General features: G+C 32.9%; 1 protein-coding gene across 1 annotated transcript; it reads right to left on the bottom strand.

Moving 5' to 3' along the window:
* Positions 1 to 456: 456 nt before the first annotated feature.
* LOC139483069 (uncharacterized) lies at positions 457 to 22,002 on the bottom strand. The gene is made up of 13 exons (XM_071267097.1): positions 21,833 to 22,002; positions 15,057 to 15,291; positions 11,354 to 11,554; positions 10,587 to 10,887; positions 9,071 to 9,385; positions 8,566 to 8,692; positions 7,276 to 7,370; positions 4,198 to 4,383; positions 3,007 to 3,187; positions 2,125 to 2,291; positions 1,785 to 1,912; positions 1,129 to 1,381; positions 457 to 724 (listed from the first exon to the last, which is right to left on the bottom strand). Exons 1-13 carry the CDS (start codon positions 22,000 to 22,002, stop codon positions 540 to 542), a joined length of 2,544 nt encoding a protein of 847 aa, XP_071123198.1. The 3' UTR covers positions 457 to 539.
* Positions 22,003 to 27,645: the final 5,643 nt, after the last annotated feature.

Here is a 27,645-nt window from a genome sequence, read left to right as displayed (position 1 = left end):
TTTTACCCCATGTCAGATTTGCTCTAAATGCTTCCGTTTTTGAGATATAAGCCAAAAACTGCATTTGACCCCTATGTTCTATTTTAAGTAACGGCGGCCATGTTTTTTGACGGATCAAAAATCGAAGCACACACTTTGTGCAGGATAATCTAAGGAACAATCATTTTAACTTTCATTCAAATCCATTTAGTAGTTTCAGAGGAGAAGATGTTTGAAAAATTGTTAACGACGACGACGACGACGGACGCCAATTCACAAGTGATGAGAAAAGCTCACATGGCCTTTTAGGCCAGGTGAGCTAAAAACGTGTTTACAGTATTACAAATGCAGATAGTATGGTTAACAACAATAATGTTTAAGAAGACCATGATATTCTCTCAACTAATTTTTAAATCTTGACCTTAATAATTAATTCAATCTGACTTTGTGCTTTCTCCATGGTAAGAAAATGTCTTCAAACAAACAATTTTCCATAGTCCAATTCATTTCGATACCCTTGATTTGACCTGCTGCTTGTGCCTTTTGATTTTTGTAACTAATTATAGTACTTGCTTTGATGACTGTACTTGAATCTCATACTGATGAATTGTAGACTCTGGATCAGTGTAATTTCTCCACTGTACTTCAACCTTTGCTGGACTGGCTGAGAACTGAAGGTCTTTAAAATCTTCATTCATTCCGTCTATTACACTTCCTGGTTCAGGTTTTGTCAGATCAATAGTAACTGAGTGGAATAAGAAGAGTTTTTACATGTAGAACTTGAATTGATTTGACAATTGATTTACAACTATTTAGGTTTCTCCTTCGTTCAATGAGGCTCTCAAATTTGGTAAACTATTTATTTATAGCTCAACGTATTTTGAATGGAAACTAAAATATTGCTGTCTAAGACCTGGAAATTATTTGCTTATTATTGAATGCTATATATTGACATTTTGTTGCTACATAAATGCTATGTTGGTATTTTGTTAGCATTTGCATCGATAGAAATCATACAACTTCACAAGAATACACTAATAAAAAATACCAGGCTAAGAATGAATCTCCAAAGGTTTCTCAGATTTGTCAATAGAAAACTAAATTATGTGCTAATTTTCTTTTACAGTTAAAGGTTCTATATGGCCTCACCTCCATTGGAAATCGCCGATACATTTCTTATTTTGATTCCTGCATTGAAAGCCCAAACAGTTGTGTAATATGTCTGTCCATGTTTAAGGTAGTTTTCTGCAGTAAGTTCAATACAAACTTCATGTGTTCGTCTATCATATTCAGTCAAGTTTGCAACATCTGTTACGTTAATATCTGGTTCTGATCCAGCACTAACCATGTAATAACCAATCCCTGACTCTGGATCATAAAAGCGATGCCAGTTCGAACAAAGCTGAAAATGATTATATGATTAATCAGCAAAAAGGAATTTTTCAAAACTATTTGTGAGAAACTTTCTATCTCTTCATCAAACAAAGTAAATGTAAATCATCAGTTATTGTTTTTAGGATAAAAACTTAAAAGACACTTACATATAAGTCGTCACATACATGTATATATTTTCTGATCTTGAACAAATTTTTTATATAAAAAAAGAATTAAAGTTATCTATTGTACATTTAAAAATAATGTGTATCAAAAAAGTTTTTATTAAAATGTTTGTATAACATCATAGTTGAATACTGTTGAGAATAAAATCAGCTCTCCATATCTATATACCTGCATGTACAGGTTGTTGTCTTATTGTAAAGGTAGCAGTGCAGAACTATGAATTATCTGGTCTACAACAGTTTTACCTGTTCAGAATCTTTTGTATACATTAAATCAGTCTCATATAAAGGTCCATCATATACATGTCCAGCTATTGGTGGAGTTTTGTCTACTATGATTGGTGCATCTGCTATCCGTTTTGTTCTCAAGTCCACTGAAACAATATTATAGAATGAAATTGTAAATCGATATCATTTTCTGTGTCAGATAAAACATTCATAGCACACATTTACAACTTTCTTCCGAACTGATTTTTTTTCATAAGTATTTTATTTCAAAGCATCTAGCCAGGTGTAAGTAGAGTTACAAATTGTTTAATCATTCAACATACAATTTGCAAATTTCAATGCACAAGACCTAACATACCTCTGTTAACTGCTTTAACTTTTAACCAGATAGGAATACCATCAGTCAGTTGTGTGATGTATGATATATTAGGGATAAAGTCCAATCGAGTCCAACTTAATTCATTACAATCTCTCCTGGTGTAACCAAGACAAAAGTCATTATACTCCAAACCAGAATCTGGGTCACTGAAATTTACACATAAAACACATAGAAAAGTGAGCTTGTAACCACATATTCACTTGCTGACAGCAACAAAGATATGATAAATGTTTCAGGAACTGCATACTGTGAGATTTTTTAAGACGATGTAAAATTTTCTGCCGAAGTTCAAATGTAAAGGCTTTACCAGAATGTTGGTTTTTCTGTATTTCTAGTAGATTCAGGAATTCATCTGATTTCCATAGTATAGTCAATCAAAATGTTTTGCTTATGTTTACTGGCCCAAAAGTATCAATTAGAAAAATGCAGTTCCCCATTTACTGTCAGAAAAAAAACTGAGTCTTAACTCTGGAACGTTGTAAGTGAAAAATAAAAGTAACCTGTCTGTAGTGGTCCAAACATTTCTTTAATTCACGCTTCATTTGGTTTGTTAATATAAAAAAGATGTTGCATGATTGCCAATGCGACAACTCTCCACAAGAGACCAAATTGACACAGAAATTAATAACTATAGGTCACCGAATGGACTTCAACAATAGGCAAAGCCCATTGAGTTTGTTTTTTTAAGTTTTATTCGAACTCCCTGATGAATTTTTTGTAGATTTAACGCTTGTTTGGCGTATATAATTGTAAGCCCGGTATCCTACATGTGTTTATATTAGAGTTTTGATTAATTAATTGGAAGATATTAATTACATGAAAGGAAACAATATTAACATATCGAACTATGCATAAGTGTACCTTGAGTTGTGTGTTGCTTTCAGTTTAAATGTGTCTTCATTATATGGAATGTCAAAAAGTTCCCAGATAAATGGTGGTGACATATCAACAATATATTGTGCTGTATGACAAACAGTAACTGCTAATGGTCCTCCATACTCTACATTGTTCAATGCTCTTACAGTTATATAATATGGACCATCTACAAAACATAATACAGATTTAACTTTAGCAGAGGTAAGCTGATATACTAGTATCTTGTTTCCAGAAATTCAACCACGTGTACAGTACTTTCTTTGCATATTTAGTCAACGTTTAGGATCTTGAAATCAGGAAGACAAAACTATTTATTGCTTTCACATCAACAGTAAAATGAGTTTAACAAAATCTTCCTTATACAGTACAGGAGTAAACCAATCTTTAAATCATTGTTTCACATGTCAAGTTGAAATTGAATTAAGGAATCATATAACTAGTATAGATCCGAAAAAAAAAGACTTTTTAGTCTTGTATTATTTTAATTTTAGTTTCTTGTGTACAATTCTGAAATTAGTATGGCGTTCATTATCAATGAACTAGTATATATTTGTTTAGGGGCCAGCTGGAGGACGCCTCCGGGTGCGAGAATTTCTCGCTACATTGAAGACCTGTTGGTGACCTTCTGCTGTTGTTTTTTTCTATGGTCGGGTTGTTGTCTCTTTGGCACATTCCCCATTTCCATTCTCAATTTTATTGTGTTTCTGACAAAGACAATATTTTGAAGGCCATACATCAGCTAATAATCAATCTTTGTTCATTAACGTACTCTTGATTAAAAAAAAATCCTCAGAAATAATCGATTCACCACAGACTCACGTTTTGTCTACATAGATCTCTGTCACTGAGCAAAAGGTTATAGAGAAAAAATCAATCAAAAGACTGACATTTTTTTGATGGATTGTTTCTGATTTTTTTCAAAGTTACTTTGGAGGTCAAAAAACTCTTCCTGTATTTCTGGGAACCAAGTCGCTCAAATATGCAATTAAATATATGTTGAATTGTTTAGCACAAATCAAGATAAAGTTTAGTTTTGACATGAAATGACTGCCGCTTTATCTGAACATAAGACAGAGTAACCAATAATGCTTAAAAGTGCAGAATGTAAGAATGGTTTTATTCCTTTAACATAGAAGACCATTATTCAAATCTCTATTAGCTGTTTGTATATCTTACCTGGAAGTATTGTAAAAGGTGCTGGAATGGGCGAAATCATAACTGAATGTGTCCATTGCGATTTATCAAACAGATGAAAATGTGGATCATGATGAGGGTGGATTAAATCTTCACATATTGATTGTCCGACTGTGACACTGTATCCAAGGATTCCCGTATCATGGTCATGGAAACCATCCCAATTTGCTGTAAACATTGACATTTTTTTTTAATTATAACTGGTCATATTTTATTCAGATATTTCTATGTTTAAAGACATGTAAAAGAAAGGGGGACGAAAGATACCAAAGGGACAGTCAAACTCATAAATCTAAAACAAACTGACAACGCCATGGCTAAAAATGAAAAAGACAAACAGAAAAACAATAGTACACATGACACAACATAGAAAACTAAAGAATAAACAACACGAACCCCACCAAAAACTAGGGGTGATCTCAGGTGCTCCGGAAGGGTAAGCAGATCCTGCTCCACATGCGGCACCCGTCGTGTTGCTTATGTGATTACAAATCCGGTAAATAGTCTAATTCGGTAGGTCAAATTCATGAAAGGGAAGGGGATTGTAGTTACGACGTGAGGAACATATCCGATATCATTTGTGAAATGGTTATTCCATAACGGTCAACCAACTCGTGATGGCGTCCGTAAAATTTACGAAGGGATGATTTCAACTTCACCATTTGGAACTCTTGATTTAATAGCTTCCTTGTGAGCAGTAACCCTCTATCAAGAAAATCATGATAGGAAATGCAAGCACGGGAATATCGTATCAATTGAGAGATATATACCCCGTATGCAGGTGCTGCTGGAATGTTGCTACTTAGAAATGGAAAGTTCACAATTGGAAAGCTGAAATCATCTCTTTTGTCGTAAAGTTTTGTCTTCAACCGACCCTCATTGTCAATTTCTAGATGTAAGTCAAGATATGAAGCTGACTTAACTGTATCTGTAGTATCCTTTATCTCCAATTCGATGGGATAGATGCGTTCCACATAGTCACCAAATGTTGAATTGTTTAGTGAAAGAACGTCATCTATATAGCGGAAAGTAGAGTTAAAGGATATTGCTAACTTCTTATCTTTCTTCCTAAGAAGTTCCTGCATGAAGTCAGCCTCATAATAATAAAGAAACAAGTCAGCAAGTAGAGGGGCACAGTTTGTTCCCATTGGTATGCCGACAGTCTGTTGAAAAACACGTCCTCCGAACGTAACAAATATGTTGTCAATCAAGAAATCAAGCATCTTGATAATATCGGTTTCAGAGAATTTTTTGTTTGAATCAGAGTGATTCTTTACAAAGTAGGATTTATCTCTCCCTAAGACAAGATACTTGTATCTACGTTGGCCATTCTTTTTTATGAAGCAAAGTAATACCAACTCTTTTAATTTGTCTTTAAGTTTGGAATGTGGAATACTTGTGTAAAGAGTAGAGAAGTCAAATGTTTTAATACTGTTACAAGATGAAAGAGAGTTAGATTGTATGTACTCTAAAAGATCTTTGGAATTTTTAAGTATCCACATCTGATTCACGCCACCTCTAGAATAGGCAGTTTCACAATAACTTTGAAGCCCGTCTTTGATTGCTGATAAAATGGATGTTAATAATTTAGAAAGAGGTTTTGTGGAGCACTTGGAAGACCCAGCAATATACCGCTGTTTGTAAGGACACTTATGTAGTTTAGGTATCCAATACAGTGATGGAAGATCCAGTTCTTCATCTTTGGTTGAAATACCAAAGGAACAAAGAACAGACCTATGATTATCCAGGATTTCCTCTTTGGTAAGTGTCGTGAGGGTATATGTTGAGTTTCCAAGTGAATTGTCTATACCTAATTCGTTTATCAAGCAATTAATGTAATGACTTTTACAGACAAAAACGATGTTATTTGGGGCTTTGTCTGCGGGGACAACAACATATTTATCATGGAGGTCGGATAGGTGTTTAGCAACATTTGGGTCTTTAAAATTGACGTAGCATGGGCATTGATGGACCCATTCAGTTTCTTAATTCTGATTTGTATTAAGGACCTCACTGCCTTTATCCATTCGGATAGAGTGTCTACGTCTTCCTTCTCGCGCTTAGCCCATTGCCTGGCATAATCCTCGACTGAATCCATCAAAATTTTAAAGTTGTATTTCCAATTGATGGATTTAGGCTCACGATATTTCGGACCTTTCGATAATACGTTTCGTAGAGAAGTGTTATTAACAATGTTAAGGTCACCGGTAATAACGTGGCCAGCGGGATTATATGTGAATTGGGAACTAGCACAAGTGCAATCAGGAGGTTTAGACTTGAAGTCGTCAATATCGAGATCCTGCAAAACGCGTTTGTAATTGAAAATTTTAGTTGCAATAGGTTTGGTATAGGTATAAGAAATTATTGGTACAGACTGGTCTTTAAAATAAGGAGGTATTTTCGATTGAACTAATTTATGATGAAGGATATTGCCAAGGTTGACGCCATCGAGACCTTTGTTGGCAAAGGAAAGATTTAGAAAATATCTTTTCTCTTTTTCATCTTTTCCAATGCGAACTGGCTTGAAAAGTCTGTGACTTGCAATATCCGAAATTATAGCTTGAAGTTTGTATTGGTTTGAATGAGGGTTTGTAACAGTGGATTCCAAACATAAATTGAACAGAGAATGAAGTTTTGAAAGTGTAGCAGGTTTGCAAACTTTAGTGTTTGAAATCAAATGAATATTGAAATGCCAATCAAATATAACTTTTTTTCCGTTTGTTTTTTGATATCCCTAGTAAAAAAAAATATCAACTCTTTCAATCATTATTCTATAAAATGTATGTGTAAAAAGGCGTTACACTGCGTGAATAAAGTAAAATTTTAAATTATCAACAACTAGAGAGTGATAACATACACATCAAGATCAAATATAAAATAAATTCTTTTCTTTCAAACAATCCCGATAAAACAAGGTCATCAAAAGATTCCGAAATTATTGCAAAAATCGAAATGACTGCATAACAGTTAGATAGACATGACGTAAACAGTAAATATTTGAAGCTTTGTTTTTATAAAATATCTTTTCAGTATACATCTTTACTAGGCAAAAGATTTTACCTGATATGTATCTATTTGCTTTTGTATAATATGTTCCTGTCTCTTGTTCTGGTCCATTAAAAACTGTCTTAGATCCTGGTCCATCAATAATTAATCTACGGAAAGAAGTACGTCATGTTACAATGTCAGACTAAAAGAATAATACCAAAAAAATAAACAAAGAATTTGTTAACTTTACCATGGCAACACTATTATATTACCAATTTCAATGAACCGTGAAATGTGGTTAAAACCTTAATTTGTTGGCCGCTTAATTACAAAACTTTACAACAAAATAGATGACTTCAGATTTTCTAATCGTGAAATTTTCAAACTAATGTAGCAACTTTCCAGCAGCTCCTACATAATAAGTATGTATCTCATAGTCATATGTCAGTGCTTGCAGTTCTCATCATGATTTCCCTAACAGAGAGTTTTTGATTACAAAAAAAAAAAAACCTTTCAAACCAAACTATGTATTAAGGGTTTTAGGTTATGAAGGGATTCCTTCGAAAATTTGACGGACGCCATCACGAGTTGGTTGACTATTTAGCAATGTTAAGCTATGCATTTAGAACATGCTGAATTTATTTATATATTAAATGATTGCTTTTTTAAGCATTCATACTTTCAGAAAAAAAATCATTTGAAAATGGTCATGCATAGCATTTAAAAAAAAATGTATAATTGACCTAAAGTATGAAAAAGAATTTAGAAATTAGATTTTCTATATCTAGAAATGCTGTTCACAGAATGCAATCAATAATCACTGAAAGAACAATCAGTCATTGAGTTTTGTGCTTTCTTATAGCGCTTCCATTTTCACCAGTTTGTACCAAAAGCGTTATTTCATTTGCGTGACCAGGTTATACTTCATTTTTTGTCAGAAAATTACAGTTCAGTTGCACCAAACCAAAACATAAGTATACCATTAAAGTTAAAATGTTGGTCTACCCCTAATACGAGAAACATTTGAGACAGTTGTAAATTAGAGTCTGAAAAGGTTGTTGAGTGTATACTAATTTCCAATGCATTTCTAAAATTAACCTGGGTATGATATTTTTACTGTTGACACATGTATACTTACCACGCTGCATTTTTGTGGATGAGGCCGATCCCTTGAGTTATTTGTGATTGAAGTGGCCGTTTTTATAATATGGAGTTCATAGTGAGTAATCACTAAAGATAGTATAAGATATTTTAAATAGTTACTACAATCAGCCAACAATGACCCTAATGCAAAAGTGTCCTGTCTATAGTAAATGTCTTTGAAGATACCTAAAAGAGATTGAAATTAAATTGAAAATCTACCTGTGATTTTGGACTTCAGGGTTAACGCCTCTACAGTGAATTTTCCAATCAGGTCTATTGTGTTCAGGTATCAGAGTTAAACAAGGGACTCTCTCTGTATAATCGGTTGTAGAATTTTGTATTAATCCTGAAAGTATAAACGATTTGTATCTGAAATGATACTATAACATGACAAAAATTGTATTTAGTTTATTAAAAAACACATAATATCGGGTTTGAAATTTTATTTAAAGAATTCAGAGGCGCATATTGAGCTGTAGAAGTTATTGTTTGTAGATTTAAGATAAGAAGTTATTTAGAAATTTCAATCAATAACTGATTAACGTTTAAAATTCGTAAATCTTTGTTGCGATACGAAGAATAATTCAATGCTGATAGAGAGAATTGAGATTGGATTGCTCTGGGCTTTTTTCGGCCCTGCTTTCTATGGACGTGAGGTATATTTAAATAGAATGCCATTGTCCTGACGCTGCCAAAATAATAATGTATGAATCTGATAACATACCTGGATTTGGTATTGTAAGATCAATAAGTATTCCTTTGGAGCTGATAACGTTTTCATAATTCAGCACATTCTTCACCCAAAAGTTAAAAAATATTAATGAATTGTGCTTCATATAAAGATCCTGATAAACAAACTGTTGTGTCATTCCGCCTACTTTTTCAAAATGTTCAAAAAGTTTAGACTTGAATAGTTTATATCTTTGGTTTTCAATAGCTTCAATAACTTCACAGGTGCCAGTTCCAAAGTCATAATTAAAACTTAAGCACTTGGTGACAGGAAAGTCAGCACAGTATCTGGCACAGTCTCCTTCTGTAGCTGTTTTTTTTATCAGAACCAGCTTTTGGTCCTATTAATCTGCCTGTTCTCATTCCTGTGAACATTTTCTCTAGGACCTTATGATTGAAAGGGTCATCGTCTGAAATATAATTCCAGTAAGAGAAAAGTCTCAACAAGAAAAAAGTGTGTAGCTTGATTTTTGAAAAACTCATCACACAATTTGAAGATTTGATAAAAACTGTCATTGTAAACGTTTTATGTTTGCATGCCATTTCTTGACTTATGTATGTGAAGATTTCCCTCAAAGATTAAATATCTGTTTGAGGATAATTCTGAGAATTCTGCAAAAAATAAAACAAGACTCCCAAATCCTTCGGATTTTGGTACCGAAGGTTCAAGTATCTACTAAACTTTTATGTTATTATTAGTTGTTCCGATATACTAGTGCCGTTTTTCGTACATTGTAACAATCCAAACGGGTCTGATTTAACGTATATATTCTTCGTGCTGACGTTGGTAATCATCTTAATAACATTTTATGGTGTTTTTTATTTGACTTTGTATAATTTAATAACCTTTACTGTTTAGTTCATTGTTGGTATTATCATTTTCACGTGGCTCGATAATTTTACATCCCACAATTGTATTATAGTGCTAAAGTCAATTCATGTCTTTCATTTTTACATAGGTGCTTTGTCTATATGCGATTTTGTTTTCCTTATTGACATAGGTTTTGAAGATTAGTATCATAACACAATGTTGACTGCTTAATTGTTTATGTACCACCATTTTTGATATTTCTGATCTTTTATTATGTTTATGTCTGTTTGTTGTGCTCATATTTGGTTGTCAATATGATTGAATTTTACATGTGAGATGATTAGCTTGCTATAAAACAAGTTTAATCCACTATTTTCTACATAATAAAATGCATGCACAATATACGATTTTTATTGATGGATGAATCAAACTTAAAGATTGTGATTGTCACTTTTGTATCTACCACTACGATGGCTAAACTAAGTACAGAAAAGAGATGATCACGACTTATTTTTGTTCAAATATAGTTGCTTTCCTCAAAATGGTGTGTATCTGATTTGTTACAAAAAAAATTTGAAACACAGAGACAGGGAATAGTTATTTCTAATACCATATGTACGATAATAAAAAATAAAATGACATATATCATTCAATGTATCATTGATCATGTTTTTCATTGATAATGTAATACAGATCATACCAATGCTTCCATGACTGTAAACCTGTAAAACAACGTCACTCCAGCGAATAATCTGATCTCCATAGATATCTTTTCCATACCCAAGTCCTACCATTTTATGATGTATTTCTGAATCTTCATTTATCTTAAGTGCAGCTTTAAGTTCATCAGGATTGCTTGACGTTATAAATTCTTCTCGAAAAACTCCATCCGGTAATGTCAAATCATATGTCGGTAAATAACATGATGTTCTGGATCTCATGCCAGCACTATTTTCTGCTATTACAGTGAAATACAAAGGAACACCTGATTTTGATAACCTCTATAATAAAGAAAACTTTATTTATAAAATACAAATTGGTTATATAGAATAATACCTCATGTTTATACCATATTAAAATATTTGTAAAGCTTTATCTAGGTACAATTCTGTTTTAAAACATAGCATTCAAATAATCTAAGGAAGTACAGAACAAATTGACAAATTACTATCCAAACATAAATACTATAATTCTTTTTAAAGTTTGATATGTTTCGTGAATCCCATTAATCAAACAGCATTTGATTTGAATAAAAAAATTCTTTACCGCAATGACATGTTATTAAACCTAATGCAAATCAGTTTAGAGTCTTTGCATGTTTATCATTTATCGTTTATTTTCTTTAGATGTAAAATTCTTATTAAATTTTTTTGTGTTTTGTGAATCCCTTTTAATCAAATAATATTTACTTTGAATAATATTTCAACAACACAATTCTGATTTCAATTGACCATTTTTAAACCTTACATCCTTAATTATTGTCGATGGACCACCAAGCTGCTTTTCATTCAACACATCAGAACCACCAGGACGTGTTCCTACATTCAGATAAAGTGTTATATCACTTTTATCATCGATCGCTCTGACGGACACTTCAAAGAGAGGTTCTGTATAATCTTGGTCTGGTATCTGTCTTACTATGCAGCCTCCTGACGATCGTTTTCGTCTCTATGAACAAAATATACACAGTCACCAGCTGTGTTTTACATGTATTTTCTCAAATTATCATGAATGAAATAACCAATATATTTAAGTATTTTTTATTGTTAAGGTTCCACTAAATTCAAAATATAGGACACTTCATAAACATCTAAATTTTGCCTGTATTTGTCAACCTATAATGAATAAAGTCATAAACTATGAGAACATATGTTCATTTAAACATACTTTACATATACACACTGTGTAAATTGTAAATAAACATTAAATTGTTATGTTTTGGCCAAACCGGTTCTTGTGGTGAACACCAAATTTTCAAAAAAAAAATCTGGAGACCTGCCAGACGAATTAATTTGCTTAAAATTGGTATGGACGAATACTGTTACATGTAATTCAGGGCAAGCTCATGTTGATTTGTCACATCCATATGTTTTAATGGCATATTTGTCCAATTTCTGTATTGTACCTTAGATATTCGTTCACTTAGATACATGAAATTAACTGAAACTCGAAACTCAATATATTTTATGAAAAATCAACCTGAGCTTGCCCTGCATTCGATATAACAGTATTCGTCCATACCAATTCTTAACAAATTAAGTCGTCTTGCAGGCCTCCAGATTTTTTGGAAAATTTAGTGTTCACCCCAAGAACCGGTTTGGCCACAACATAACAATTTCATGTTTATTTACAATTTACACAGTGTGTATATGTAAAGTATGTTTAAATGAACATATGTTCTCATAGTTTATGACTTTATTCATTATAGGTTGAAAAATACAGGGAAAGTTAAGATGTTTATGAAGTGTCCTATATTTTGACTTTAGTGGAACCTTAAACCGTTGATGAATGGTCTTCAAAAATGAACATGTCTGTGCTTTTCAAATAAATTGATTGTGATCTTCCATGGTACAAATTTACCAAACACTCATAAATCTACAGTTGAATAACAGTTTCATTCAAATTAAGTTTCACAAGATCAACACAATTCTAGAGATTTTTTTTTATATATGTTATACACTGATAACTGAATTATTACGTTATACACAGATTTGAAAAAAACAAGTGAAACTGCGAGCTACTGCTCACTGATGATACCCCCGCCGCAAGTGGATAATATTAATAGTGTAAAAATATGCAAGTGTTCGGTAAACAGGAAGTTGTCGAGTGATGAATCTGAAAACGCATCACACGGTATAGCTGACTTATATAAATCCTGAAACCAAATTTCAGAAATCCTTGTGTTGTAGTTCCTGAGAAAAATGTGACGAAAATTTTCAACTTGGCTATCATGTGTAAAATCATACAAGTGTTCGGTAAACAGGAAGTTGTCGAGTGATGAATCTGAAAACGCATCACACGGTATAGCTGACTTATATAAATCCTGAAACCAAATTTCAGAAATCCTTGTATTGTAGTTCCTGAGAAAAATGTGACGAAAATTTTCAACTTGGCTATCATGTGTAAAATCATACAAGTGTTCGGTAAACAGGAAGTTGTCGAGTGATGAATCTGAAAACGCATCACACGGTATAGCTGACTTATATAAATCCTGAAACAAAATTTCAGAAATCCTTGTATTGTAGTTCCTGAGAAAAATGTGACGAAAATTTTCAACTTGGCTATATGTGTAAAATCATACAAGTGTTCGGTAAACAGGAAGTTGTCGAGTGATGAATCTGAAAACGCATCACACGGTATAGCTGACTTATATAAATCCTGAAACCAAATTTCAGAAATCCTTGTATTGTAGTTCCTGAGAAAAATGTGACGAACATTTTCAACTTGGCTATCATGTGTAAAATCATACAAGTGTTCGGTAAACAGGAAGTTGTCGAGTGATGAATCTGAAAACGCATCACACGGTATAGCTGACTTATATAAATCCTGAAACCAAATTTCAGAAATCCTTGTATTGTAGTTCCTGAGAAAAATGTGACGAAAATTTTCAACTTGGCTATCATGTGTAAAATCATACAAGTGTTCGGTAAACAGGAAGTTGTCGAGTGATGAATCTGAAAACGCATCACAGGGTATAGCTGACTTATATAAATCCTGAAACCAAATTTCAGAAATCCTTGTATTGCAGTTCCTGAGAAAAATGTGACGAAAATTTTCAACTTGGCTATCATGTGTAAAATCAGACAAGTGTTCGGTAAACAGGAAGTTGTCAAGTGATGAATCCGAAAACGCATCACACGGTATTGCTGACATATATAAATGTTGATACCAAATTACAGAAAGGGTGGATGTGTAGTTCCTGAGAAAAATGTGACGAAAGTTTCATGGGACGGACTGACTGACGGACGGACTGATGGACGGACTGACGGACGGACAGACAGAGGTAAAACAGTATACCCCCCCCCCCTTTTTTTAAAGCGGGGGTATAAATAGGAATAAAGAGGTAGATCTACAATAACGTATCAAAGCACAACAATATATAACCATTTTATCTAGCTGGAATTGCGGACTGAAATTGCACAACACACCCTTGTTCATGTACTGGAAACATCTTGCCAAGGAAAGTTAAACATATACATCGTAACTAGATGATTTTTAGCTGATTTACACATGTTTTAATAACTAAATACGAACAGGCAATGTAAAATCACCTCTCCTCCTTTGGAAAACATTATTTTTATAGTTCGTTCTTATGTTGTACTGTTATACCACTGTCCCAGGTTAGGGGGAGGGTTGGGATCCTTCTAACATGTTTAACCCCGCCACATTATTTATGTATGTGCCTGTCCCAAGTCAGGAGCCTGTAATTCAGTGGTTGTCGTTTGTTTATGTGTTACATATTTGTTTTTCGTTCATTTTTTTACATAAATAAGGCCGTTATTTTTCTCGTTTGAATTGTTTTACATTGTCTTATCGGGGCCTATAATAGCTGACTATGCGGTATGGGCTTTGCTCATTGTTGAAGGCCGTACGGTGACCTATAGTTGTTAATGTCGGTGTCATTTTGGTCTTTTGTGGATAGTTGTCTCATTGGCAATCATACCACATCTTCTTTTTTTATAATTGATGCATTTGAAAGTTCTTGCCTTGGCAATAATGAATAAAAAAATATATATCGACAAAGTCATGCATATATCTTAATGGTTAAAGATATGAAAGCAATTAAACGTAAAAGGGAGTTCAACATGCCGAAGTAATCGGGTCAACTGCTTTGATAAATACTGTTCATCGATCGAAAATTATCCTGAAACTTTATCGACATCGTTTAGTTTAAGATATTTTCTCAACTTGTAACCTTTGACGTAAGCTTGAGGTCATTTATTATGACAAACATTTGATTCTTTGAAACGAGAAATGCCGATTGCGAAAGTTTTGACGAGTGTAAAAAAAACTTTGAAGGCAAGTATTAATTGAAAAAAATAATAATTTCAAGCCACCTTTAAGACATGACTCACGGGGAGATCAATCAAAAGGATTTTCTTTGTATAGCTATCAAAACCAGTATAACATATAATAATGTATGCCGTTTGTAATTAAGAAGATATATTACTTTAGATGGATCGTCCACAAATTCTTTTATCTCTGGTGGTGTATTATCCTTTTCCTTTTTTCTAGTATCCACTATTTTAGCGCTGATGGTTGGTGCTTCATAAGCCCATAAATCTCTCTTAAGTAACACCTTTTTATATGTGTAAATTTTAAATATAGCTGAGACAGTAAACTCAAATGTAATCAACACAGAAAGTCGAAATTTGATTGGAATTAGCCTCAGGTACATAAATATTCTGAAATTGATAAAAGCATTCAATGCCGTAGCTTTATATATTATTCAGTTGAATATTTGCTTATTCCAATTAAAACAAATTCGTGGTTAATGTCATAACATCTGAAACTATACATTTGGTTGTTTTCAGATTTCCTGCAATAAACATATAATACAATAGACATGATAGATGTGTAAGGCACTGACATGATAGAAAATCAACTTCTCTTGAAACCGAGTTTCCAATTATCCAATTATAGATTATGGTAAAGTAGTATAAAGTATCTTGAAAGTTTTAATGTTATCGACGCTATTGAACAAAATATGCTCGCATAACTGCTAAACTAAATCTTGCGTGTACGTTTTTTTTTTAATATGTATTACACATCCAAACTATTATCGTCTAATAATATTTCATTCAGAGGCTGTTCATTGCAAGCTAAGTAGCTGTCGAGTTTGTTTCTAGAGTAAACGGATCGCGATATTAATAAACACGAAAAACAGAGCGCGTAGAATTGAAATAGCAACGACATTTCTATTTATATTGTCCATGTGTTCTCATTTGTAAATTCAACTATTCCTTACACAGGAAAAAATGCCACGCATGTTTTACGCATGTAAAACGTATGTTTTTGTGCGCTTAATGCATGTTTTTCTAATATGCGTATAAAAGGCGTGCAAAGACATTTATCAAATATGCGTTACAAAACAAATGAAATATATCACATAGGTAAAACATGTGTTTTTACAAACGCAGGTAAAATACATGTTTTACGTACGTTTTACATGAATTTTAAAATGATGTTTTTTAATACCTGATTTTTTATCTTTGGACTTATTTTTTTTATTTTTAAAGATGAAATCATCAATTAAGAAATGAAAAACTAAAGTCTCATTTCAATATATTACCTATTATTCTATACACATTTGTTAGAGAAAAGAAAAAAAGTAAAACAAAAGTTCAAAATCTTTTTTATAAAATTTATTGGTTAATATAAAATACAGAGGAAAAGAAAATGACAAATTGTATAGTTCTGACCACATACTGTATTCATAAGGAAGAATGCTTGAATAAAATATTCTATTTAAATCTTTTTTGCCCCTCATTTCTTCCCACATTTTATGAATTTTACCCAAATTCCATCAGAATCATACACAATAGACAGAACTATTGGAAGTTTACTAACAATTCTAACTATTTAACTTAATTAAATCATCGGTCCTAAAGTAAAACGACTTTTCATATATTATTATTAAAGCAGACAACAAATTAGGTCAAGGCAATGCAACATGACAAATGTATCACATTTACTTGATAATGATGATAATTGTTCATGAAGGTGAATAGCGGTTTAATTAGATTTCTATACAATATTATATAATTCTAGCAAACAGTCACATCCTTTATCTTACTGCCTGAAGTCTTGACTGCTTTAATAATAGTGGCAGTAACAGGAGGGGGCATGATGTTGGAATCCCCGTTTTTACGATCAATTAAACATATTTTCATGTTATAGCTGATGGCATGAGCTTTGTTCATTGTTAAAGGCATGGAGGTGAAATATATATATACTTGAATCTAGTTCATATGAACACTAGTAGATAGTTATCTCAAAGGCAATCATACAACATTGATCTCCCTTTTTTCAATATCATTATTCAAAATTGTACTACATGTGTAATTAGTCACTAGGAAGTATCTAATGTAGCTTAGTTAAAAAAGCTGCCTGTAGTGTGCATTCTAACACAAAATTATATATATCATCTTCTTAATTTGTTTAACACTGTGTCTGAATTCTAGTAACTTTGTCATGTTTTGGCATCTGGTCAGATCCGGACCTTTGATAGTAAATTGGCATAAATAGTCAAATCCGGACCTTGTTATATCGGGTAATCTGCAGTAGTTAAGTTCACATCACAAATTATCATTATGCTTTGCAAGTGAACTGTTGAGGACTCCCATAATTTTTTTCAAATATTTTTACTTGAAATGTCAGTGTATACTAATGTTGGGCCTAACTATCTTATCTAATTTAACTGATTTTTAAACTTCCCTTTTAAAAGGAATCATATTTTCATATGAAGAATTAAGGTTCTCTCTTAATATACAGTGATGTTTCTCCTTCAACCATTAGACATTTAACCATATTTGCATGCTCAGCTCGAGTGCTCTCTGTATGAACAATAAAACTTAAGCTGCAAACAGATAATATAGATCTGTTCCTACTGGAACATATATTATAATAGAACTTGACAACTGCACAATACTAGCAAACTATCTTATTTATTGTTTTCAAGTAGACAGGTGAACGATCAGGAAAGGCAGATGGATAAAAAATAAACAAAAAAAAAAAAAAAACAACAAGAAAAACTGATATTTTTTTTTCTTTTTTTACTTTTTAAGGTAGCACAATGCGAAGATTTTTTCACTCCCAATCAGATAACTTTAAACTGATGTAATTCATTTCATCCGGCTTTATATTTTATAAATAAGGTACCAAAAGAAAGAAGAAAGATTAATCTTTCAAATTGTGATAATTTCATTATGACATAATTATTACATAATCAACTGTTATGTAATTAGTTGCTATATTGTGATGTCCACACTTGAATGAATTTAGCGTCCTTGTTCTTAATAGCATCCCAAAATAGTTTATAGATTCTTGTACAACACAGCTTGACCTCCAAAACTGTGTCTCAAATTTCCAAAAACATCAATAGAACAAATTTTATACCAAATTGAATTTAGTGATCTCTTATGAATTGATGTTGCAAACTTCATTGAAGATTTATGAGAGAATGAAATACAATAGGAAAAATCTGAGACACGGTTTTGTCAAATGTCCAAATAAACATTCCCTGATTGGTTGAAGTACTGTGGCGTCGATGTAAAGCATAGCAAGCATCGTTACACCATACAATAATCTTAATTTAAGACAGAAAACGCCGAGGGAAAAAGAAATGTTAAAAAAATAAAAAATAAAATTTCGGAAGCTCGTGTTTATCTTGATCACGCAATAAGACGTTTATAGACATTCAGAATAGTTTGAAACTTTATGGAGAAATCATTGGAACGAACTAAATCAAATAGTGGAATTGTGTGCTGGACGCATTTTCGTATTAAACAAATGGTCCCCAATCATACAACGATTATATTTTTAGGCAAATGAACACAAAATCCCAAATTTGCATCTTTAAAATAGATCATCAAGCATTAATCCATGTATCTTGTGTAACAGGGGTCTTGTGATTTCCAAATTTAAACTGTTTACATCTTTTTTTCAGAATCGTTCAAGAATGAGAGTCAAACGATAGTTTGTTTCCAATGGTAGATAAGGCGGGACAAAACTATTGTTCCTTTATTTGTTGTAAAAATTTGTTGATTCTGAAAATAAAATAAATAACATGTCCCCTTTTTTCCAAAGGCAAAGATTTACCTCATTGTTTTTTTTTATTTTTTTTTGCATTCCGTAATCAAATGATTAAAACTACATGCACGGGTTATAATTTTCTTCAATATACACGTAATCGATTTAAAATTCACATTTAGAAATTAAGTTTTGGTCTTTGAAAATGCTCTATTGATTATGACTTGAATACTATAATAAAGAACGTATTTCAGTGGTCATACAGGTAATAAAAAAACGATAGAGTATTTATACTTTTGGAGATAACCCCCAAATCATATTGTATTCATCTTCCGTCCAACACGATCGCCAACAGTAGTATCGACTTTCCTAACACGTCTAGTTAACATTTTAGATGTATATAGAGAATCACCAAGGGCATTTATATCTTAAAAAAAACCTATTCTAATATATATTTTCATCTGATATATTGGACGCAAGATGTTGGCCTTTATTATGTTTTTGTAATATAAGTTACGTTTGTCTGAAAATGCTTATTAAACAGCCAAATGGATGCACAAAAATAAAAATATGAGTCCCAGATCAGATGGAATACAATTATTGTAACATTTGTTTCAAACGTGACCAACTTTTTATCCAAAATCACCAGCACCGTATCAGGACCTACCAGCACAATGGCAAGACCCACCAGCACAGTATCAGGACATGAATAAACTTAGAAAATGCAAAATTTTAATAAATTGAACGGGTTTTTCACAAAATAGTATTGCCGTGTGGGTTCGGGTATAGAAAGCGGACTCCATGAGTATTTTTGTTTTATTTTTTCAGTTCTAGATTTTATGAAAATTAGCATTTTTGTGGTACGCTCACTGAAACAGTTTAAAGGGTCACAATTAATGGTTTGCCTATGAACCTATAAGAAACAAAATTAAAAAATCTCAACTGTTTCCTTCTATTCTTTATGAGAAAAAAAAACGTCAAAAATCATAATTTTCATCTTTGTTTACATATTTTCGATGATCACCAACACAGGTCAGGACCGAATCATCAGCACAGAACGTTTTCTCGCAGGCCAACCTTACCAACGGTGAACATTTTAACAAAAAAAAATTCAAATGCATGTACAAAATTCCCCAAAATTCATTTCAGACATTTTTGACCTCTGTATACTAGAATTGTAATATTACTGCCAATGAAACTACAGAGACCAAAGATTGTCGGTTTTTATTCGATCAAATCCTGTTACAGATATTTTTTTGTATATTGGTGTAGACAGCAAAACTTTTAAGACTGATGAAAAGTGAAGTCTGGTCTGCAATATGATACTTATGTTGCTTGTCGAAAGAAGATTTGGGGTCAATATAACATAAAGAGATGTGATAGAATTAGAAATTGGACAACTATCCAACATTCCAAAGTTCTATATCTTCCTTTTTTCCTATATATGTACTAAAAAAATCGAAATGATGTTGTCATCTTTATCAAAATCTCTTGTACGATTTCTGTCCTTGGTCTGAATTTTTTATATCTTTGCCTTAATTCATTGGTCAATTAGATTTTCAACTGTTTTGATTAAACCGTAAATTGTCTATCATATATCATAGATATCAAGTAAAATTAATATAATATGTCTACCACTCAAAAAGCTTTCTTCAAAATCAAGAATGTATATATTATTTATGTAAACGACATTTCAAAGTGAAGAAGATCAAAGCCGAAAGTCCAAAACTATTGAATAAATGAATGCTCCCTCTTTTCTCGATACGGCAAGTTACGTCAAGTTTGATCAATTTTCGTTTGTTCGTAAGATGTTGAGAATCTTCTATTATACGCATGTTTCTCACAACACATGTTTAACACATGATTTTGAAACATGCGTTTCACTTCACATATATTTTCACGTGTAAAACCCACGAAAAACACATGTTTTTAACAGTTATTTCACAGCACAAGTATTTCTAATGCGTAAAACGCATGAATAACGCTTGCTTAAAACATGCGTTTTAGGTGCGGGAGAGAAATAAGCATTTCTCATGCGTTTTACTTACGTAAAATATACGTAAAACATGCGTGGCACTTTTTCCTATGTAACAGTTGTTAGATGAACTGTCGTATTAAATTTTGTTTTCTAAGAATCTTTTATTTCTAATAACCTGCAAGAATACATGTGTTTGCGCTGTGCCGCTTTGCGTTGGCCGAAGTTCTTACTAAAAATCTCGTAGTTACGGGCACTGCATACGGGAACATATAGGCGAATTATTGTCTAGGAAAGTCGATATCGGAACACCTCAATGATCTTCAACTTCGTACTTGTTTGGATTTCTAACTATTTTGAACTGAGCGTCACTGATGAGTCTTATGAAGACGGAACGCGCGTCTGGCGTATTACATTATAATCCTGGTACCTTTGATAACTAATAATGAAAATTGTGATGATACAACTGATTTTGTTTTAAAAATTAGTTCATATTCACATCTTTAAGAGTAACGCTCATTCAAATATATAATTAATTTGAAGTTAATAATGACTTTATGAAAATAGCCAGGATAAACGTAGAGAGCAATCATTTTCTTAAATTATTAGAAATTCAGTTTTATAGTAACATTAGAGTAATTAAACAATACCACATGAACAAATATTTAAATTAAACATATATTATTGATGCATATATATATATGAATCTTTAATATTATTATAAACGGTACGAACTTTACTGTACCAGATGCGCATTTATTTTAACAATAAACCTCCCTTCAGTGATGCTCGAGCTCAAAATATGTAAAATAAAATATATTCCGAAAACCTTATACAAACGTCGAAGACACGATCAACCGAGAGAAACTTAAGTAAAGCCAAAACTTTACCAGGAATCAGAGCATTGCTTGGGGGAGATATATTTCCTAATGTGAATTGATTCTTTAAATTTTATGAAATGATACAATATCAGTAAGTACTGGCTAATAAGCTCCTGATACTTTCAGGGACTAACAGTCCACACAAGAGGCATACAGACACCCAGTGAAAATAATCATATAAACGCTACCAGTATAAAAGGCACTAGATGCTTTCGATTCTGGATTAAATAATGGATGTACAGGAAAATGTACTACCCTTCTGTGTATATTCATCCTATAATACTTGCAACAACAAAAAAATGCAAAAATTGCGTAAAATAACACTATCGACATACTTACCCAACATCGATAGGAAACTTATTAAATGAGATCTCAGCTCCGCTAGGAAATCGTAAATCCATGATCATTCCTTCAAGTCGAAGACTACCACAGAGTGTAAGAATACAAAGGTTAACACTTCCTTTAACAGTTAAGCCTGCATATGGTTCAACTTCAGTAAAAACAGTCATGCTGAAAATCTTCACACCAACAATAACCTTGACTCCCCAGTATGCACCACAATAAAACTCTAGAATCATATAAAGCCAAGTTTATTCGGAAATTTAAACAAGAATGCACGTACTAAGCATCCCCCACTTATATTGAAATAATTTGATTTTGGATGTAACGCGTCTTTTGATTGGCTGGCGTTATTTTGTTATCAGCCCATAGACATAACTTAGACATGTGACCGTGACGTCATCAATGTTTTTAGTTCACCTGGCCGAAAGGCCAAGTGAGCTTTTCTCATCACTTGGCGTCCGTCGTCCGTCGTCCGTCGTCGTCCGTCGTCGTCCGTCGTCCGTCGTCGTCCGTCGTCGTCCGTCGTCGTCGTCCTGCGTTAACTTTTACAAAAATCTTCTCCTCTGAAACTACTGGGCCAAATTTAACCAAACTTGGGCACAATCATCAATGGGGTATCTAGTTTTAAAAATGTGTCCGGTGACCCGGCCAACTAACCAATATGGCTGCCATGGCTAAAAATAGAACATAGGGGTAAAATGCAGTTTTTGGCTTATAACTCATATAGCTTTTAGAGCAAATCTGACGGGGTTAAATTGTTCATCAGGTCAAGATCTATCTGCCCTGAAATTTTCAGATGAATCGGACATTCCGTTGTTGGGTTGCGGCCCCTGAAACGGTAATTTTAAGGAAATTTTGCTGTTTTTGGTTATTATCTTGAATATTATTATAGATAGAGATAAACTGTAAACAGCAACAATGTTCAGCAAAGTAAGATCTACAAATAAGTCAACATGACCAAAATGGTCAGTTGACCACTTTAGGAGTTATTGCCCTTTATAGTCAATTTTTAACCATTTTTCGTAAATCTTAGTAATCTTTCAGAAAAATCTTCTCCTCTGAAACTACTGGGCCAAATTTAACCAAACTTAGCCATAATCATCATTGGGGTATTTAGTTAAAAAAATGTGTCCGGTAACTCGGCCAACAAACCAAGATGGCCGCCATGGCTAAAAATAGAACATGGGGTAAAATGCAGTTTTTGGCTTATAACTCAAAAACCAAAGCATTAAGAGCAAATCTGACAGGAAGTAAAATTGTTGATCAGGTCACGATCTATCTGCCCTGGAATTTTCAGATGAATCGGATAATCGGTTGTTAGGTTGCTGCCCCTGAATTGGTAGTTTTTTTGTTATCATCTTGAATATTATTATAGATAGAGATAAACTGTAAACAGCAATAATGCACAGCAAAGTAAGAACTAAAAATAAGTCAGTATGACCAAAATAGTCAATTGACCCCCTAAGGAGTTATTGCCCTTCATAGTCAATTTTTAACAATTTTCTTAAAATTTGAAGATTTTCAATAACATTTTCCACAGAAAGTACTGTTATAGATAGAGGTAATTGTAAGCAGCAAGAATGTTTAGTAAAGTAAGATCTACAAACACATCACCATCACCAAAACACAATTTTGTCATGAATCCATCTGTGTCCATTGTTTAATATTCACATAGACCAAGGTGAGCGACACAGGCTCTTTAGAGCCTCTAGTTTTATGGTTTAAAATAGTTTAAGATGGACTTTAGAATTAAATTATAAGAAATTACTGTAATATTTTTCTGTCTATTCGAAATAACATAAAAAAATGTAGTGCACACTGTTAAATAACCCGCTACGCGCGTTATTCAGTGTGCACCAAATTTTTTATGTTTTTTCTTCATATATAGACACAAACAAATATTACAGTCTTTTCTTAAATATGAGTGAAAAGGAAATATTTGTACACAATATCTAAACGGCACACATTTTGCAATTCATCCCAGATCAGCTGCTGACCGCATTATAGATTATTCCAATCCAAAAGCGTAAAAGAGTCATGATAGTTGCTACTTAATTCAATATATTGAAAAATTAAACGGTATAGGTAAGTAAAGTTGGTGTCATCCATACCGAAAAAGAGGTCACACATTACAACTCATTATTATCAAGCTGCTATCCAAAATCTGTTTAGTAATACGTGGAAAAAGTTTGACAACATTTTGAAAAAAATTAAGTCGCAGCAAAAAGGGAGTTTACATCAGAAAGATTGAAAATATTCATTGGCCGGTATAACTTTGATTTATTTTGTTCAGTAGTAGTCAGATAATTTTGACAGAATATTTGAGGAACAAGAATGTGTCCAAAGTACACGGATGCGGCACTCGCACTATCCTTTTCCATGTTCTATGGACCGTGAAATTGGGTGATAATCTGATTTGACATTAAAATTAGAAAGATTATACTATAGGGAACATATGTACTAAGTTTCAAGTTGATTGGACTTCAATTTCATCAAAAACTACCTTGACCAAAAACTTTAACCTGAAACTCCCACTTTCATTTTCTATGTTCAGTGGACCGTGAAATTGGAGTCAAAAGTCTAATTTGGCTGTAAAAGTAGAAAGATTATATCATAAGCAACAAGTGTACTAAGTTTCAAGTTGATTGAACTTCAGCTTCATCAAAAACTACCTTGACCAAAACCTTTAATTGAACGGACGCACAGACGAAAGGACGGACGGACGAACGGAGCCACAGACCAGAAAACATAATGCTTCTCTACTATCGTAGGTGGGGCATACAAAGATTGGACAAGCTGAATTAATGTAGTCTCTCTGTCATTGTGTTTAGAATTAACTAACTGTAATGGAGAATGATTTTTTTGTGAAAAAGATGAATCTTCGCTTGTATATGACGTTATTACCGGACATACACAACTCGAGAACGGTAAAAGTAACGCCACTCAAATTTCAACTTGACCTTGTTTTATGGTATTACTAATAAGCATTGTTGTTACATCTCGTTACACTGAAGACCTGTTGGTGACCTTATGCTGTTGTTTTTTCTATGGTCGGGTTGTTGTCTCTTTGACACATTTCCAATTTCCATTCTCAATTTTATTGTGTATAAGTTTTATACATTTAGTTCAGGCAAAAGTAAGAGACCGGAAAAAATATTTGGGACGTAGGTAAGGACCAACATACTAGAGTAAAACTTAATGCCCCCTACGTCGCTGCGGGGGCATTTAAAGTGTGACAGATTTATCGGATGAAGGATCGGACGGAGGAAAAAATAACAAAAGGACAAGGGGAATGCAAAATAGCAACGACAATAAGAGTGGGGGGTAAACCAAATTTTCCTTAAAATCGTGTGTTGTAGTGCGTACACCAATTCGAATTTAAAATTACTAAAAACTAGAATAATGTGTCCCGCAGATCTCAAAAGCTCACACGTCACCCTGTGTGGTCGCAATGTATTCTAAAGTATGAATGACAGAAAAATTAAGTTGATTCAACAAATTGAAAAATTATGTACCAGCAAAAGAAAGTTGATGACTGATAGATCCGCCAAGTTCTCAAATTTTAAAATAGATCACCCTATCAAGCTGCAAAAATAAAGTCATTCTATTCTTTTGTACCAGAAATGAGTATGACGGGAAGTTTTTGTTAGAAAAACAGACGCACAAACAGACAAAAGGGAAACAGAAATCACAAGGTCTATAAAATATGACCAACTCTTTAAGAGTTTAGGTAAAATGAATGTGAAAGAGGCTCCATGGACCATTTGTCTTACACTGCAACATACAAATGTAATGTTGGTTGTTGTCCTTTTGACTTATTTCGCAATTCCATTTTCAATTCTATGTAAGAATGCATTTGAAGTCTGATTTTCATTAAAATAAGGGTAGATAAAGTTCATATTTGAATAAAATTCCAAACCCAGATGCGGGTACGCATAGCCTACGAACGACAATTTGGCTATTCGTACCCGCAGACACTGCCTTTTTCTTTTCAATTAATAGTATAAAATCTACAAAAGCGCACGTTCTACATATGATAACGCATATTTATGATGCAAATAAAATTGAGAATGGAAATGAGGAATGTGTCCGACCATAGAACACACAACAACAGAAGGTCACCAATAGGTCTTCAATGCGGAGAGAAATTCCCGTACCCGGAGGCGTCCTTCAGCTGGACCCTGAACAAATATCTATACTAGTTCAGTGATAATGGACGTCATACTTAACTCCAAATTTTAATTTTAATTAAAAAATCAAGCTAGTATCAAATCTAGTTTGGTGCTCAACTCACAACAAAACAATTCCTTTGTTTGCCAATTCAAACATTGATCATCAATTATGAGATGACAAAAAGATAAATAAATCACTTGGGCATTTGAATTCAATGAATAGAAATGTTCAATGGAAATGAACATAATTTAGTTATGGTCAGTTACACCTGCTGGAGCATGCAGCTGAATCAATTGATTACTCAACTAAAGATTGGTATGTTTTTGAGTTCTAGAAAAAACAAGGCTTCATTTTTTCATGTTTTGTTTGTTCCTGAAATACTTTAAATATTAACCAATATTTCTGATACAGATAAAATATGCGTTTTGTAGATTTTATGCCATAAACTGAAAAAGAAAAGGGAAGTCACTGTAAACTGTTAGTATGTCTTTTGATTGAGCTAAGCAACTTCCGGTTATATTTTTTAGGTCATATGTTACCCAACTTTTTTTACAGGTCATATGGCTTTATAATGAATCAGGTTGAAGTAATAATCAATTAACCTTATTATTAGACATTTTAAGGGCACTAACTCCCATTATATGTCATTTGACTGTTTCTGACCAATGCAACATATTATTACAATAGAGCAAACATTTTGCACTTGTTTTTTTATATATATCTTCTAACGTGTCCGTGAAAATGCCAAAACAAGGAAAAGTCAAAATCGTAAATTTAACCTTGACCTTTGACCTTGACCTCATTATCTAAGTTAGGACATATGAACCTCATATAAAAACATTCCAGGCTTATACGGTTAACGGTTTATGAGTTAAAAGAACATACTGACCAGATTTTTTTGGTGAAGGAAGATAACTTCTATAAAGCTTCATCGAATTGCTTCGATCCAAATTATTAAAAAAATTCTGAGAATGTAACCAACAATTTGTAAAAAGAAATTTGCCGATATCTGTTTTTGATACGAAGGAGATGCACACATTGGATAAACAGTGAAAAGGGAGATAAGTCTTACAAAGACAAATCTGAAAGTCATTTTTTAGGTATGGTCTGAATTCGTCTGAGACCGTCTTAACAGATCTTAAACAGAATCTGTCTTGTTTATCTAGAAATGACTGAACGGACTTAACACGGTATATCGTGATAGCGTCTGACTGTTGTAGACTGAAAGGTTGCTACTAGTAAAATGTATGATATGTATAATGTATATATTGTTTTAATATTTCAAAATGAGAAAATGTTTACTCCAAACCCATTCGTCATCATAAGGTTTTTTTATATTTGGATATTTATCAGATGTTTATCTATATCATGTCTATACTTGTTGTTTGTTACAAAAGCAGTTTTGTAGATATACACATTTTAGGTTGTGAGCATCTTCCTTTTTGAAGTTAATGATGCCGGTTTTACACTTTTCAATATGTTTCAATATGTTAATATGGCCTAATTGAACCCTTTCATAGGCCAAGCTATTTTATTCTGTATTATTGCAAATCATTACATTGGTTGCAAGGAATTACATTGATTCCCCTGTGAAATTAAACCGTTAAGGTCACACGTGAAATAGACGTGATTTTTTT

Source organism: Mytilus edulis, chromosome 7 (assembly GCF_963676685.1).
Source record: "Mytilus edulis chromosome 7, xbMytEdul2.2, whole genome shotgun sequence".
Classification (NCBI taxonomy): Eukaryota; Metazoa; Mollusca; class Bivalvia; order Mytilida; family Mytilidae; genus Mytilus; species Mytilus edulis.
The sequence above is the reverse complement of the archived record's forward strand: the minus strand, read 5'-3'. Positions and strand labels throughout refer to the sequence as shown.

Excerpts from the sequence above, each read along its gene's own strand:
- LOC139483069 (XM_071267097.1), bottom strand. The coding sequence starts at position 22,002 with ATGACTGTTTTTACTGAAGTTGAACCATATGCAGGCTTAACTGTTAAA. Across the intron at positions 11,555-15,056 it reads TTGTGGACGATCCATCTAAA|AGACGAAAACGATCGTCAGG; the intron begins GTAATATATCTT and ends TTTTGTTCATAG. Across the intron at positions 9,386-10,586 it reads TTACAGTCATGGAAGCATTG|CTACAGAAGGAGACTGTGCC; the intron begins GTATGATCTGTA and ends TAAAAAAAACAG.